The sequence below is a fragment of the Dicentrarchus labrax genome, unplaced genomic scaffold (assembly GCF_905237075.1).
Source record: "Dicentrarchus labrax unplaced genomic scaffold, dlabrax2021, whole genome shotgun sequence".
Lineage (NCBI taxonomy): Eukaryota > Metazoa > Chordata > Actinopteri > Moronidae > Dicentrarchus > Dicentrarchus labrax.
The window spans coordinates 16,428,087-16,445,773 of record NW_026136715.1 but is presented as its reverse complement, the minus strand read 5'-3'; the positions used below and the strand labels follow the sequence as shown (position 1 = coordinate 16,445,773).

Here is a 17,687-nt window from a genome sequence, read left to right as displayed (position 1 = left end):
TTTTCCTCCACAGACTGAGAGTTTGATTAGTCTTTTTATCTAAACTGTGATGTCTCCTCTGTATCTCTTCCCTCTCTCTTGCTCTCCTGTCTTTCAGGCAGAGCTGGTGTTTTCCTCTCTGCCACCCCCCACCAGCAGCTCTGTCCCTCCTGAGCTGCAGGGAGCCATCAGGGATCCCCCTGGGGACGCGGGACAACCGCTCATCCCCGAATATTTTTCTCTACACATGGCACAGTGTCATGTAGGAGGCCCTCCGGCTCCTTGTTATGAACACTGACTGGAGAGTGAAGGGTACAGATGGTGGCGTGCTCTGTCCGGCTGCCTCTGTCAGCCTCGAGCCATATTTGTCATGCCAAACTGAATATGGCAAAGAAATAGAAAGCGTGTTGAAGGAGAGAAACCATATGTGTTGTTGTGGTTTAACTGCAACTGTTAAGTGTAAACAGACCAGTAATTTAGACTGATAAATAAAAAATTCTGGCATTGAATATGGCAACTTATCAGCCCAAAACAGGACTGACAGAGAGAGAGAGCGAGAGAGAGGAGAAAAAGCTGGACTCGCCAGCGTTAAATAGATCTCTGTTTTGTTATCAAGCATCAGCGACCAGCTGGTTTTGGCAAACACGAGTGTGCTGTGTGATTTGAAGCTGCCCACGTGTGTTTAGTGTTAGGTTCTTCACATCTGTGCCATTTCGAAGACACTGCAGACTTCACTGTTGTTCAGTGCACTGTGATGCAGCTGTACTCCCAACACCCTAAGCAACAACAATCAAAAGCCATAATCTATCTGAGCTTTTCTTTAATTTATCAAAATAACTCCCTTATTGTGTTCCTGTCACTGGCAGTACATTTACAGATAAGCAGTATTCTAATAAATAGACTCTCCTGGAACAATATTGAATTTGATATCAGCAAACCTGTATTTTAAGCTTCTTATTTATCCACCATAAAGCTAGCAAACTGTCAGGTAGGAGCTCCCTAAATATCATCACATGGTGACATTTAGAAATATTGGACTAAAGAGGGAGTACAGCTGCTGTTGACTAACAAATAACCCCTAAACATTTTATATATGAAATGTATGTTGTTTGCTTGGTGACCAATTAGTTTCAACCCAAAGTAAAATATTGTTTGTATTTCCAACACAAAGGTTACAGGTTACTTTCTGGTTACAATTGTAGAGGGTTTTTCAAATTCTACATATATGCATCCTACTGTATATGGATATTTAAATGCAGCACTTCATTTGGATTTTAAACACACACAACAACCTTAAACAATGGGCAATTGTAGGAACATAAATCTACCTGGTTATTAACCCTAAAAGACAATTTTAAATGATTAGGCCAAATTAAGACCAGTTGCCCTAATCTAAAGCTTTCAAATAGATAGTTTGTGGTTTTAACTGTGGTTATAAGTGGTACTGAGTAGTTACAAGTGGTCACCATTAAAGGACCACTTCATAGAATGACAAATAAAAAGAGGATTATTCTCACCTGTTCAAAATAAATGGGGTAAATAAAATTCTTCATCATCAACAGAATTAGTCGACTCAATACACTGAAGCTCTGTATGGATAACAGTCCAGTTACAGTACAGAAAGTATTTAGTTTCTCTCAATCCTGCGTTTACGGTTCGTGATGAGACAGGTGTCAATCTCTGACGTCAGAGCAACGTCATTAATTAGAGAGTAGAGAGGGTGCTGTCCAGGGTGCTGAATCCTGAGTCTGCTCCTTCAATGCAAAGCAGACACAGCTGCAACAGGCGGGTGTATGTGTGTGGGTGTGTGTGTGTGTGTGTGTTTGTGGTGAGTTTAAAGACATTTAGATCAAGTGTAAAAAAAAAAAAAAAAAAAAAAAAAAAGAAGCTTGTTAGAAAAATGTCTGTTGAGCTGAAGATGAAGGTTTAAGAAACAGCTGTCCGACACGAACTTGCTGCTCTTCCCCTGCTCGCCAACATGGATCTGCTTCCAGCCCAGGAGGCTGCTAAAATCTACCACACCAACTATGTGAGAAACTCTCGAGCCATCGGCGTCATGTGGGCCGTGTTCACCATCTGCTTCGTCATCATCACCATGGTGGTCTTCATCCAGCCCTACTGGATCGGGGACAGCGTCAACACCCCGCAGGCCGGTTACTTCGGCCTCTTCCACTACTGCATCGGCAACGCGCTCACCTCGGAGCTCGTCTGCAAGGGCAGCGTGCTGGACTTCGCCTCCATCCCCTCACCGGCCTTCAGGACCGCCATGTTCTTCGTGGGGACCTCCATGCTGCTGATTGTGGGCACCATGGTCTGCTTTAGCCTGTTCTTCTTCTGCAACGCCGGCAACGTCTACAGGATCTGTGCGTGGATGCAGCTGGCCTCAGGTGAGGAGGAGGGTGGAGGCATGTCAGAGGTTAATATTGTATTTTTCTTTACTCCACTTCAGCTATAGTTACTAGTCAGTGTTCATATTATTTCAGTGTATAAAATATGATTCATAGTCATTGATTGAAGTACACAACTGCAGTAACTGTAGTTAAAACCAGCTCCACATCCACCAGCTGCATTCAAATGCTGCTTATATGTCAGTGCATCAGTAATAATAATAAAATGTATATAATAATGTGACACTATGCTTACTTACTGTATGTACTTTTTGAATGCATAACATTTACTTGTCGTAGAGTATTTCCGGAGAAACTAATAACTTTGTCCATAACTGAAATTAACATAAATGCATTAGGTCTAAAAAAATAAATAATAAAAAAAGTAGTAGTAGTAGTCAAAAACTTAATTTTGTAGTCCAGAACTGATATTAAACCCATATCTAAGTGAAAGCTGGGAGATAAATCCATATAATGGTGATTATTTTAACAGCAATAAAACATCCTCAGATTATTGATATTGACACAATGTGTTAAAAATACTACGGTGGTTGATTTTATAACTTTGTTCGCCAGCAGGTCTACTGGGTTTAACCAATGCTATTCATTTTATGAGTTATGATCAAAACCTTGGAAAATCTTGTTTCCAAGGAGAAACACAAAGTAGGAAAGTGATTCCACCACTTATCTACCCCTTAAAACCTTATAGTTGCTTTGGTACCAGCATCTAATTATTAAAGACCAAGTTTTTGTATTTGTTCATTAAAGAGACCTCCCACAAGACTTTAAAGATCTTTACCAAAGCACCTGAATATCAAAACTCTGAAATGAAGCAGTGGGTCTGGAGGAGTGAGACCTGTGTCTTTTCTTATAAACTCTCCCTGGTGATAAACTCATCCTTTCATGAGCCGCCTTCTCACCTTTCTGGTTTCAGGCGTGGCGTGTGTTTGTACTGGATGTGTTGTTCTTCACAGTGGAAGCCAATAAAGGATCCAGTTTCAGTCCAGACTCTGACACCTCTGATGGTGGATTGGTTACATGTAACATGAGCAGGTGTTACTGTGTTGTTAACTGATCTAAACTTGCACCGAGTCATCCAAGGACCAAGGAAACCAGCCATATGATGAAAGCCTGTGTAAGATAAGATAAGATAAGATGTTCCTTTATTGATCCCCCTTAAGAGAAATTCAAACACAGCACATAGGTGTGGAGGTACAACCGGATATCACAAAATAAAATATCACAAAATATAATAGAAAATATAAGACTATAAATGAAAGTGTATAAAAATATTATAAACAAAGTATCAAAAGTAAAAGTGCTCATTCTGCATTAAAATGTGCATTGATTGACATATTATCATATTTTACATCATTCAAGTTTTAAAACTGTTGTGTAAGCAGCTTTTTACTGCTGAAGCTGCTCAAGGTTGAGCTCATTGATCTACTTTAGATACAGTAAGGCAGTTTTGCCCAATGGTTTCCAACCTAGGGGTCAAAAGTCATCATAGACTATAATCTGAGCATTTTGGTGAAATAATGGATCATTTAACATCTTTGGGCCTCAAACAGTAATTTAAATGAAACAATGTGAGAAGTTTAGAGGAGGATGTTTGTTTGATTGAACTGCTAACAACTCAACATATGAGGCGAGACAACAGTCTACAGTAGCCCAGAACGGACAAAACAAACAAAAATGTTTTATCTTTTATCTTTAAAAGTGTGTTTCCTTGTATAAGCCTATCATGTGTTTTTTATGTAAAATTAAATCTAACTATTGACTAGTATAGTGAGTATAGTTTATAGTAAGTATAAAGTAATATAAAATGTAGATACTCAAGTTACCTCAAACTTTAACGTAAGTACATGACTTGAGTAAATCTACTTTTACTTACTTTGCACTACTGTATATAACTTAGCTATTCCTTAATGTGCACATAGAATCAAATACCGGATTTTTATACAATTTTGCTCAGTAGCTTTGGCAAAAACCCAGAGGAAAGTTTACCAGATGGAGAGAATTTAACATTAAGAACTTTCATAACAGTACATCATGCAAACAGCACCACTGAGCATCCTTTGCCCTGCTGCACCATAAATAAATTAAACCTTTGGCACTTTATGGGGGTACATCATACCCTATCCTGCACTGGGGGCTCTGAAGAGCCTCCCTAATAAATATTTATCAAAGTAAGAGCACACCAGAGGTAATTATTGCAAGGCTCCACCATTTCAGTGATCTTCTTCCCCCGCAGCTGCGTTGATGGTGATGGGCTGCATGATCTACCCGGACGGCTGGGACTCTCCAGAGGTCAAGAGGATGTGTGGCCAGAGGACGGATAAGTACAGCCTGGGGAACTGCACGGTGCGCTGGGCCTACATCCTGGCCATCATCAGCATCCTGGACGCCCTGCTCCTGGCATTACTGTCCTTCACCCTCGGCAATCGACAGGACAAACTGCTGCCGGATGACTTCGAGGTGGAGGGAGAAGGTAAGGGTTAATGCAAACAGGTGGAGGTTGAAATCCCCCTTCAAGGTCCATTTAGTGTCTGTTTCTGAGCTTTGGATAGTTTTTAGGAAATTGTAGTTTTCTAATTGGATTCTATAATACATGACTGTATTTTTTGCACTCATTTATACTCTCTCGTAGTTCAGGTTGCTATACATATGTATTTGAAGCTCATAATTTGAAGACATGTTGTTACCAAAACATCATCTCATGGAATTAAGTCTCAGCTAAATAAAGGTATTCTGTTTTTCCTCTTTTCCAGGTAACTCATGATGAACAGACACCTCTAAGAGCAGTGTGTGATGCAGATACTTTCAGGGCATTGAACAAGCATCCTGAAATGTCATGATATACTTTACATCAAACGGTTCACTTCACTTGCCTTTTTAATGTTTTCTGCTGTTTTATAGTTGTAGTGACTCTTGGTTAAAATTAAGCAATCCTTTTCTGCTTCACAAACCAGGCAATGCAGTTTTGTGTACTTTATAGCAAACACCTAATAAACTCAGAGAAACAAGCTTGACGCAGTCATTTTGTGTTGTATGAACATCTGTTTTATTGTATGGTGTGTTGTACAGTTTTGTTAATTGACAGCTCACATAAAGTCTATGTTTTTGAATCTGACACTGATGTAAATTTAGTTTTTTACCTAGGCCTCAACAGATACATAGGTTACTCTGATATGATCAATTTGGGACACCATTACATAACATCAGATCTCACCATTGTTATGGTAAAAACAGTGACATTATTGAACAGTTGGCCATACATACAACTGAGCTCAAACACATCTTCCATACGCTTTATTAAAACACAGCTACCCAGCTAAATAATTTTAGCTAAGATATAAGATTTGTTAAAAACTGTACATAACTGTAATATACATAAAGGCAAACTCTTTGGTACAGATATATACAGTTTATTTCCACCTTTTTTTTCTCCTTTAAATTGGGCTTCTTCGCGTGTCGTCTGGTTGAAACCTTTAAAAACACTATATTCCTGAATTGTAATAGGTGTATGAGAATACCAGCCTCCCATGAGAATGAAAGATCTCATTTATTATAATTAACTAACCACACTAAATACCAAGTGACAACGGATTTGTTATGCCTAAATAATATGACCTACATTATCAGACAGTGGACGTCTCAGTAAGAAACTAGAGTCTGTCTGCAGAAATGCAATAACCGTAGTCAGTGTAAATGTCAGCCCAGTGTGCAACTTCCTAAGCCTACTTTACAAATACAAAATATATACCTTAAATGTGTAATATAAGATAAAATAATTCTTTAAAAAAAAAACAACACAGCACTAATGAAAATGTACGAGAAAAGAAGTGATAGCAAGTCTTTTTTTAAAGGGGACAAAAATGACCAATAAAGGCTACATATCCTTGATTTGTTTGGGTTTTAGTGCAGGAGTGTAACAAACAAGGATGAGTCACTAGCAGTACAATAACAGGTTCGCTTAGTTGGGTGGTTGAACGGAGCACAGCAGTTGGAGCCAACATGACCACAAAGTAATATAATCCACTGGATTCCCGACGTCATCACACCGAGAGAAGAACCAACAAATACAAAGCAAACATACACAGAAGCATTAGTTCAAGAACATAAGAAATCCAAAACGACGAAAACAAAAAGAGAAATAAATATTCATCTGATATGCCCAAACTGGAAAGTGATCTGTTGCAGTCTCTGGAGAGAGTGGGAGGGAAGGGAGGTGCACTGGCTGGAGGTCTCCACTAGAGGGCGAGCCAGGGGTGGCGCAAGCACTCTGCGGCCGTGGCTCTTTTCTCTGGGATCAGCTCCAACATGGGAATCAGGAAGTCAGCGAAGCACTCGGCTTCTTCACGGGGCCACTCGTACTTGTCAATCAGCACCTCCAGCAGGCCCCACGGCTTCAGCTTGGTGATGTGTTTCAAATCACCTGCAGACAACCAGTCAGACAGACAGTGAGCCACACAGACAGTGCTGTGTCACAGAGACAGGCAGGAATAGAGCAAGTGAATTCATTACGACGAGGTAGTTGGGTCTATGCAAACATATTCAAATAAATGTTTTAGTTTATTAACAAAGCATTCCACAACAGACATCTTTGTGTAGTAATATGTAAAGTTAGACATGTTTTAACAATAAAACGTGTGTGAAGATGTGTGAAAATAGTGAAGGCTCTCTTATTCTGTTATGACACCGACGCTTTTACCTTTCTTGGTGAAAAAATCCTTGGAATATTTGCCGGCCATTATGAGTTTGCGTGGGATACTGCCCAGCAGCTCAATAATCAGCGCTATATGGTCTACGTGGCAGACGATTGCATGAGGAGAGGGAAAGACAGACCAGACAAACAACAGATTGGTCAGACAGTGTCCCAGTCACAGGCCCACTCTGGGTGTGTGGGTGGAGGCTTTGAGGAAGTCGTGGGTCAGGCTGACAGCACACACACTTGGATCAGATTGTTGCGGAGTTTGGGGGCACAGACCTACAGTTACATCAAACATGACCATCAGACATTAAGAGCTGTAAGGTTCCTAAACGTTTACCAGCTCACATTACGTTATAGTAGTGTTTAATTAAATTTGGATATCTACAGTGAAAGGTATCAAATGTATCTTAGACTCAGATCTGTGGTGTATACATTTATTTAAATCTACACATCTATATAAACACCTACTATCTGTTGGAGCCCTTTATACAACAGCTTCATCCTCATTATTACAGAAACATTCTTGGGTGTAAATATAGGAGGTTCTGAATTCAGGTTCAGGCCCCCAAACAGGCAGGCATCTGCTCTGCAGAAGTGCTCTTGCCACTGAATATCTACTAGCTCCAGCATAAAGGTTCTCAAACTATTTCAGGCCAGGGATCCCTTAAGGAGGAGATCTTCTCAAGGCTCTTTCATAATTATCACATTGTTGTACTTGCTTATTAACACTTTTCATAGTGTGAAACTCAAATCTCATACACTTCAGGCCTGTAATTGACAGAAACAATTTTTCGGTGGTTGCTGATCTTCTAATTTGAATAATGTAGTACATAGTATGATTTTAAAATATTATTTAAAATCAGATGACTGCTGTGGTTGACCTTAAGCTCTTCACTCCACAACGGGGGAAAAAGTTGGAAGAATTTCCCCTACAGGGATCAATACAGTATCAAGTGTACAGCTAAGTCCTCTGGCTACATCTAAGGAGGTACTGAATGTTCCTCTGCCAGGGAATCTTTGGCAGAACTACTGAAGCTTGAATCAATGTCTGATGGCTCTGTTCAAAGAAACATACTTTTATTTGTCTGTATTCATTACTTTGCCCACCGGTCTGCACACACCAGCAACCCTGGCACATCTGAATGTGCTGGCAGGAACCTTGCCCCCCTCACCTGCCATCCACCATTCCCAGAGCGGGCCACAGACAGAGGGGTGGCGTACCTCTCTTGGTGAAGTATTCCTGTGAGTATTTCCCACTCAGAGCATAGTGACGAGGGATTTTACCAAGCAACTCAATCATGAGAGCAAGATGGTCTGGAAATGAGGGACATCAGAGGAGAAAAAGGAAGATAGAGAGTTGGAGGGTATCAGTTTTGAGAGAGGAGGGGATGGGAGAGAGATGGCATGTGGAACAATGTATTAGGACCAATGGGTGATGACAGCCTTGTATGACAAGAAGCACATATGGGCAGCCTATATTATTTCTTCATATCAAAAGCTATTAAAAACATTTCAACACATGTAGGCCATTCACTTTCATATATATAAACAAACCATGAATATTGAATCAGATCAGACAAGCACAGCTGATTGTGATACAGGATGAGTGATTAGTAAATAATTATAAATTAAAGGGCAGTCACACAGCAGAGAAAGATGTGGAAGAATATTAAGCAACAGCCTCACAAGTTCGTGTACTTTAGGTGAAAAAGCAGGTTCACAGCTGCGGGGCATGTGCCAATAAACTGAAGGCTGATTCTTAGCACATACCTGACATGCTGCTACAGAATCAAGTCAGTACAGAAACCTCAAGCTAAGCAGCAAGCCGACAGGCACATAAAGAATGCATAAGCATGAGAACAAGTAGATATGGACAGTGAGTGTGGAGGAGATGAAGAGAGAGATGAGCTAGGAAATGAGAAGTGGCCCCGTCTCCAGTACGGCAAAAATGTGGTTTGAGGTGTTAGAGAGGAAATAAACACAGGAATGTTGGTACTCATCATCACATGATTCACAACTACATTTATTCTAAATTTGAGATCCTTTGAGATCACTGTAATGGAGTACCTCATTTAAGTGTTAACATTGTGAAAACTTAAGCAAAGTGCACTGCAAATTATTAAACTACACAATAATTTGAAGTGAAGGTCACAACTTGCCATGCTTACTGTGAAATGTATATTTTAAATTCACAGTGGCAATAAAAACACCAATAAGGGCCAATTTATGAAATCTAAGAAAAAAATCATGAAGCTTTTCACAGTAGCAAGAACTGTTAAATTACCACCAATATCAAAACTTAAATTAAACTTACCAGTGTAGCATACACTTCAAAAATACGTAAATAAATAAACAGTGAATGAACAGGAAGAGGAAGTCCTAGCAGTACCTTCATCCCTGGAATAATCTTCACCAGAATGTGGTTCAAACAAGTAGTCCCCTGTGGCAAGCTCAAATGCCTGCAGAGACAACACAATCATCATAAACACAGGAAAAAACAGTGTGAAGGAACACATTTGCTCTCTCCCACCACTTGCTATACTCTGATAGTGCGACTTTTAAAGGGCGAATGGACTAGGATTTTTTTCTTAGGTTGTGCTATAGTTGATTGACAATGCAATCTCTCACCATGCAGGCTGTGCTCCATATATCAGCTGGTGTGCTGTATCCAGAACCAATGAGCACCTCTAAGGACCGGTACTGCCGTGTTTGGATGTCTTCTGTAAAGTGCTTGTGCTGAGAGAGGGAGATGGAGTAGGAGAATTAAATACTAAAACAATTCCACAAGTAACAGAGCATACATATTGTGTCCTGTTATGACAGAAGTAGTACATTCAGTAATTATAAATGTGTGTTAATTCCATCTTAAAATTTAGATCAATACAAAAAAATTAAACAAAGCGCTGAAAGATTAAAGTATTTCTATTTTGGTAGCTAGATGACACTGGATGTGTCCCTCGGCTTCATCCCTAATCAGGAAATCCCTCAGGTCATTAGTAGCCTACTCACCACCCAGCAGGCATTTCCCAAGTCTGCAATCTTGACCTTGATCTGGTCCGCATTGACTGGCTCAAGGGGGTTAACTAGCAGGGATCCTGCTGTGAGCTTGCCTACATCAGAGCAGAGAGAGAAAGAGAGAGAAACTTATGGATGGACTAAACATCTACTAAAAGAAGAGCCTAATGATCAATATTTTAAGTCCACATTGCTGAGCCTTTATTAAACTTCTAAAGCAGCCCAGCCAGAGCAAACAGCTCCCACAAAACCTCTTTGCAGTTAGTACTGATTGCACTGGTTTTGGCTGACTGACCATTTCTCAGGCTTTCCTCAGTTGTATATTGACAGTCAGATCCATCCTCCCCCTCCTCCCGCAAAATGCTTTGCTCCAGTTCTTCCTCCTCCGGCCCAGTAGGAAGGTGTCTCTCAGGGACTCCACTGCTGTGAGCAACCCTGCCTTCAGTCTCAACATCCAGCTCCTTGACATCTGCAGAGTCCAAACCGTTGCAGACAGGGTGAACTGGGGACTCCTTGCATCGCTCCTTCTGACTGGCACATTTCTCTGTGGGCTCTGCGTTGCCGTTGTGTTGGTCTTCGTCTCTCCACTGGGATTGCCTCTGGTCTACGTCCACATGGCCATTGCAGTTCACCTCTAACAGCCCTTCTGGTCCCACCCTTATAAGATCTGCATTCACACTGCTTTCTGAAAGTGTCAGAAAAAGACAGATGACAATTATTTTCAAATGAGTCACACCAGGGATTTTATCACAGCCTTACAACCGTGACAGAACTTTAACCAACGTCATTAGAAATGTAAGAAGCACAACTGACTCCTGTGACGTTGGGTTCTTACCCCCTGTTTCCTCGTTTCCTAGCTCCAAAAGAGACACCTGTCTGAGAGGAGCACAGGCCCGTCCCTTTGGAGACTGTGGGTCCTCGTCTTCATCATCTTCCTCCTCTCGTGTCTCTGTGGTCTTTTCCATCTCCTCCAGGTCCAGGATGCACTTTTCCAGCAGCTCCGCCTGGCGCTTCTGCTTCTTTTTTAACTTCTTCTTCTTGTTCTTGGACATTTTTACTGTCTGCCGGAGATGAGCAGGAGAAGAAGAATAGATAATAATAGATGGATAGTTGAATATTTGTGGGACTACTTTAAATGTGTGTCATACTGAAAATGTGGTGATGCTGATGCAAAAAGTAAATTATGAAGGTTTGTACCTGTTTTGGAGCAGGCGCTGTGCTTACTGAAAAGAGATTATAAGATGAGTACAAACTGTTACCAAATTGTGCTCATGGATGTACATATGATAGTGTGTGTGTGTGTGTGTGTGTGTGTGTGTGTGTGTGTGTGTGTGCGTGTGTGTGTGTCTCTCATACTTGCTGAACCAGAGGGGGGAGGCGCCCCCGCCCTCTGCCACTCAGTGGCTTCAGCTGCGAGCTTCCGGACATAAGGCTCATCAACACTCATCAGGATATTCTCTGGCTTGATGTCTGTGTGGATGATCTGACACTTTGTGTGTAGGTAGTCCAAGCCTTGGAGTACCTGGGAAATTAATGAATGGAGAATGATTTCACTGTGTATTTTAATGGAAGTGAAACACACCTTTTTTAATATTTCAATATCCTTTTCTCCATGTTTTATTTTTCCTACACATTTAAAATATATGGAATAAAAGGCTGACACACATACGTCTCATAGGAACAGAAATTTTTTAATTTGTTAATTTATTTGTTATTTTTAGTAAAGATATCTTTACATTTTTCCTCACTCAGCCTGTCATGTTAAGAGGCATGTTTTTCTAACTTACTGTTCATATGTTGAATCACTACAAAAGCTCTGCCCTGACTTGTTTCCACCTGCCACACAGCCTGGAGGCTACCTGGCACTTGTAAACTAATAGAAGCTACAACTGAACCTTCATCAGGAGTCACCAGCAAACAAAAGGCAGGACACCGAGGGTCTTATGTTACCTGTCTTACTATGCTCTTCACACATGGCAGGGGCAGCCCTTGGTAATTGGACTTTATTATCCACTTTAATAAGTGATGCCCCAACACCTCAAACACCATGCAGACATCTGAAGATCACAGCAGTTAAGATAAACAGTACAATTGAAGCCGAACTGAAAACCAATTGGTAGAAAACATTTACTAAACATGCTGAAGTCCTGCAGTCATCCACCTACATGAGGGTAGCCTTATGTATACTGAAAAGAGGGCAGGTCATAGGAGTGCAAACACTACAGTGTTGTTAGCGAGTCTCATATTACAGCTACAGCAATCCCTGTGGCATTCAGGAGATCTTACTCAGCCAAAGTGTTGTGGTAGGTGGACACAAAAAGCTTCCATTCAGTACACCGATCACCTGTTGTTTACTTTGCTACTTACATCCTGCTTTCCAGCTAACTTTGACACCAGGGGAAAGAAAGACCTTCAGTATTTCCAGTTAGGAAGCAATTAAATGATCAAAGCATAAAAAAGACCAGTATTAGCAATATTTGGCTGTAAAGGATACGAGTTCCATTAACTCCAGAGATCTTGAAGTCGTCTAGCAGCTGGACCACCATCTCCCGGTTGGGATCATTGGGGTCTGAGTTTCTTACCTAAGGGACAAAGAAAAGGAAGAACGCAATTTAATCAGATTTTAGACAATTTAGAATATTAGACTGGACCAATACACTATTTGTATACATGTCTATAAACATTCAGCAACACACATTCCTAATATGCTCAACGTCACACAATGCATGCAAATTGTCTATGTGTAGTCAGTCACTGTGTAAAGTCTGTCATGGTTTGCACTATAAGCAAGGTCATCTTGTCCTTGTTGGCACTATATCAGCAGCACATATTTGTGTACATTTACTGCGTTTCCAACACACAGAACCTACTGTGTGCAATTAACTCAGCTACTTACAGATCTGAGGAGTTTGATCTCATCCACTGCTGTCTCTGTGTAGTGCTCCGCACTCTTCACCACCTTCATTGCAACAAACCTTTTCACCCTGCAACCACAGAGCAAGTAACGTTCTCTAAGGGAAAGCACCATACAAGGTCCTACTACAACAGACTCACAGTTGGTACTGAATCCAACTTCAGGCCTCAAAAACAAAACAGTGCAGTAAGAATATGCAGTAAAGAGTTTCTCATACTGAATGTCCCAGGCGAGCCACACGGTGGAGAAGTGTCCCCAGCCCAGTTTCCGGATTACATGGTATTTTCCATTGTAAAGGTCTCCTACTTTCACATGGTGGTAGCCACCTAGATGAGAAGAAAATACATCTTGATTAGATAGATCAACAACCGGTCGGCCATTATAGATTATAATCTAACTAAAGCAATTAACTGTTAAATTAATTGGAATAATTCAGTTATTTGGGAAATTTATTTACTGCCAACCATATATACGCTTATTTTTTTTAATCTGGTTATTCACAAAAACTAGGTTATAGTGTGCATGTAAACATACTAAGCACATACCTTTGCAGTAGTCATTAGGGTCCTCCTGCTCCTCATCATCAGAGCCGAGAATCTCCTCAGGTTCCTCGGGTTCCTGGGGCGACGCTTCTAGCTGGGGCGGCTGTCGAGCTCTGGGATTGACTGGCTGCCTGATGGACAGACACATGCACACCAACCAGCATAGACTTCATTATGAACAAAGTCCCAAAGACATATTTTTTTTCGTCCTTTGAATATTAAGTTTCACAGCACCTCTTACCAATAATCTGCCTTTTAATTATTGAAATGTTCCTATTTGACAAATGTTTCACAAGATAGAAAATAGAAATGTTCTACTTTTCCTGCAGAGTTGGTGAACATCATCATTAACCACCTCATACATTTAACCACACCCAAATCCTGCTTAATGTATTACAGGTAACTGCTCCCAAGACAAAACAATAGAGCAGCAGTTGGAATTATTCTCACAAGACAGCTACACTGGCCAGACACCAGCCCTGTAAACCTGTGGTGGGTTGTTAGTTTGAATCATGTCAACTGGGAATTACATTGTGAGCTTTGGTGTAACTGCTAACATGTGTCTTGGTTTGACACTTAATTTAAGCCAAACATTTAATTTAAATGAATATTAATCACCATGGAGAATGTTGAAATTTGAATGATTTTGAACTACATTAGCTCAGACACATAGTGGGGATATCCAGAGCTAAACTTGTTAAAAATATAATAATATATATACAATAAAGCCTATTTTTAATTAATCTCTATCTTCTATAAACAAATCAACAGCAGCTTACACATTGACAGAAGCTCCAAGAGAGCAATGTAAGCAAATACACCTTAAGTTATAAAAACATTTGTCAGGTGGACCACGCCTACAAAGATCTGCTGATGATTCAAACTGCATTTGAACTTCTAGATTTTGTTCATGCAGTTGACAAAGAGAGGCTGTCAAGATCTTGTCCAAACCTTCCTGCCACAACAGATCCACACTGATACTCCTCCTACAGATATCACACTTTATGAACACAATACAAAAGGAAACATTTAAATAAATTTGCGCTGGCAATGTCAACATCTGTCTGAACAAGAATGGCTTTACTAGTTTAACCACAGTCCTATTTTGGGTTGAGTTTGCACTGTGCCACTGTATCATTTAGGAAAAGACACTGCTGAATCCAGACATCAGTACTTGATATTGGTATATACTCTGCAATTAATAACAAGGATCAGGGACAAGAAAACTGCAACTGCGTTAAAGAAGAAAACATGTACGCATGATCATTAAGAAAAACATTAGGGAACAAGCCAGTGTGCCACTTATGTCCCACAATGACAAAGCTCAATTATTTTGTTATTATGTGAGGTTGTCAGATGTAAGACACAAAGTACAATCCCTGGTGTTTTGACTGTAATTGCAGCTTTATCAAACCATCATGCACCACTGAACAACAGTAAGGCCAGGGTAAGTGTACATTTTGAATATACAATGCCCTTCATACAGGGATATATCAGCTTTATGAGCAGAATGTAGCTCAATGGGATTGATCTCTCATTTGAGGTTTGGTTAATTTAGTCATAAAATGTGAAATTAATAATTGACTAAGCATTTTAGAGATTTTTGAATTAATTTTTTTGATTTTTGATTTTATTGGCCGTTTATATATGTGTAACATCCTATAATCTGTGTTTGCCAACAGTTCAGCTCCTAATAATAACTTAAAAGCCAAACAGCCTGATGTTACTTCCTCCACAGAGGAGATTAAGGCTGCTCATCACCATAAGAGCCAAGAGAGCAGAGATCACATTCAAATAAATTCCTAAACTGGTCTGTAGTGTCTCACAAATGGGCTGCTGCTTTCCACATAATCTGCAACCTACTTATTCATGTCTGACACGGTTGTTTGAAACAGAGAGGCTTTACTGCATGTTTGTGCACAAATGACAGCTAAAATTAATTACAGAATAATTTTCATGAGATTTTGACTTTCTAATGACGTTTTTCCATTTGACATGCACTCTTGCATTAGTGAAATGTGTAATTATTCTCATTAATAACACATTTGTATCATAATTGGTTAAATAATAATTTATCATCTCAAGTCTCATACTCAGTCACAGCTCTTAATTCACTAACGAAGAATAAAGACAGGGATGAACAAAAGGAATACCATTACTTAAATGTGGAGCCAGACACAACTCCAATTAGCCATCTTTTCATGAAAAAGATAAATAAAACATGGCTGCTTTAATTTTGAGTGGGTGCTCGTCACAATAGGTGTGAAGGCAACTGTGTATTTAATACCTAAGTTGTTCTGGTGGCTGAGGGGTTTCACTGAACTGATCCTGACACCTGATTCAGAGCAATAGATCTTACACTTTGTTATGTCCTCAAATTGACTGAGAGCGTCATCGCTCTTCCATACATATGGTGCTCAGCATGCAGGGATGACTGTGGCATGCAACGGTACTGTTTTAAGTTATTTTTAGTTTCTTAGTATCATATGATTCTTATGCATAATGGACATGCCAGTTTCAGCCATGAAGATAGCACGGTCAGGAGAGGCAAGTATCGGCAATAATACTGTTTTCAGTGAAACACCATGCTTCGGTGGGCTGATGTGGGCTTCTTCATTCTCTGGTTTTTAAATATAGCACAGGCTGTTATGTAACACACTGGAGGATGCCACTGATGGCATGATTAGTAGATTGTTAGGTACACAAAAACAATCAGTATTGGAAATCAACCCTTGAGTGGTCTATTTTGAGCCCTAAATGTTGCATTATCTTAATGCAATCATTCATAAATTATTATGATAGTAGGACGTAGCCACGGAGTAGTTTATTTAAGGCACTGCATGCTGCACATTCTATACGGATGGCTTACAACTTACATCCCATTTAAATAACTGTCCAAATAAATAATGCTGCTGCCCTTACTTGAACCCGTGCAAACATGGAAAGCTATGGAAATCAACCCAGAGTGCATTATTTTGACATGTGTTCATATCAGTCTTGCACTGCCTTATCGTTGGATCACGCACAGACCAAAATAAACGTGTGCAAGCATGCATTCAAGGACCCTGTGTCATTCTCACATGTCTGCACCAATGTCCAGGCTGCAAATGTGTCAAGACTGCAACAAAACAACCACCTCGAAAACTGACAAGATGCATGCTTAAAAGGGGGTGCCGTGTACAACATGAGGAGACGACGAGCTTTGAGGGTGGTTTTAAAAAAAACAACTCACTTTTTGTTGGTCTTCTTCGCTTTCGCCCTCTTCTTCCTCGCCTGAAGTGCCAGAACTGTCAGAAGAAAACCAGTGAGCAATTATTTTGCCATTGTCTGGGTGCCGTTTGTTGTCTAGCTGACACTCAAGACAAAAAATAATAATAATTGATGACACTGTCTGAGGCAAAGGATTCAACTATTACCTCGCCCTACAGCTCAGGAACTCGGTCATTATGCAGTGTATTATGTCACATGAACTATAGATATCTAAATCACAGTTGCAGTGCATCTGTCGGTCTGTCGGTCTGTCAGTCTCCCAGTGCGATACTGGAAGCCATCTAACGTTAAATTACATCACTAAGCTATCCACCTTGGTAACCGTTCCTCTAAAAACACCAACGACAGTCAATTATTTTAACACACACATACACACACGGGGGGCTAGCTGCTCGGTTAACACAGCAACTAGCTCATGTTTATGTAGTGGGTGTTTTAAGCTGTAGGTAAAATGGAAAGAGCTAGAAACGCAGCTAGCTAGATAATCCTGACATGTCCCATTGAAGCTAAAGCTAATGTCTAGAGAGCTAACGTAGCTCAACAGTGCGTGACAGACGCGTTCAATTAAACCACAGTCTGAACGTATGCAGCTCGGCTAAACTTCACATTTGTGACCGCGGAGGAAACACACAGTGCAGTGTCAACACACACACGGGCTAACATTACTCATACAGTGTACGGCATGTCGGTGTAAAGATTTACCTTTTCTCTCCATGTTGGCTGGATTCGTAGCTTAGCCGTTAGCTACACCACCAGTGATCGAATGTTCCACGCATGCGCAGTGGTTCGTTTTTGCTCAAGGGGAGCTTCCCCAGTGATGTCTCCACCTGAGCATCAAACCTTTTTTTTATTTTTTTTTTTATCAT

At 40.4% G+C, this 17,687-nt stretch overlaps 2 protein-coding genes across 4 annotated transcripts; one reads left to right on the top strand and one right to left on the bottom strand.

Annotated features, from left to right (window-relative positions):
- Positions 1 to 1,135: 1,135 nt before the first annotated feature.
- On the top strand, positions 1,136 to 5,393 carry lhfpl5b (LHFPL tetraspan subfamily member 5b). Its single transcript, XM_051425238.1, has 3 exons — positions 1,136 to 2,366; positions 4,621 to 4,857; positions 5,138 to 5,393. Exons 1-3 carry the CDS (start codon positions 1,958 to 1,960, stop codon positions 5,146 to 5,148), a joined length of 657 nt encoding a protein of 218 aa, XP_051281198.1. The 5' UTR covers positions 1,136 to 1,957; the 3' UTR covers positions 5,149 to 5,393.
- Positions 5,394 to 5,406: 13 nt separating this feature from the next.
- On the bottom strand, positions 5,407 to 17,630 carry srpk1a (SRSF protein kinase 1a). Of its 3 annotated transcripts, none has more exons than XM_051425235.1 (16): positions 17,524 to 17,630; positions 16,784 to 16,838; positions 13,555 to 13,682; positions 13,227 to 13,335; positions 12,992 to 13,079; positions 12,590 to 12,677; positions 12,046 to 12,152; positions 11,452 to 11,617; positions 11,293 to 11,318; positions 10,931 to 11,156; positions 10,391 to 10,780; positions 10,090 to 10,190; positions 9,709 to 9,816; positions 9,470 to 9,539; positions 8,302 to 8,394; positions 5,407 to 6,804 (listed from the first exon to the last, which is right to left on the bottom strand). In XM_051425235.1, exons 1-16 carry the CDS (start codon positions 17,534 to 17,536, stop codon positions 6,620 to 6,622), a joined length of 1,953 nt encoding a protein of 650 aa, XP_051281195.1. In that variant the 5' UTR covers positions 17,537 to 17,630; the 3' UTR covers positions 5,407 to 6,619. The 3 variants fall into 3 exon arrangements, with proteins under 3 accessions (XP_051281195.1, XP_051281196.1, XP_051281197.1); XM_051425236.1 differs by lacking the exon at positions 8,302 to 8,394 and adding an exon at positions 7,081 to 7,173; XM_051425237.1 differs by lacking the exons at positions 5,407 to 6,804; positions 8,302 to 8,394 and adding an exon at positions 6,811 to 7,173.
- Positions 17,631 to 17,687: the final 57 nt, after the last annotated feature.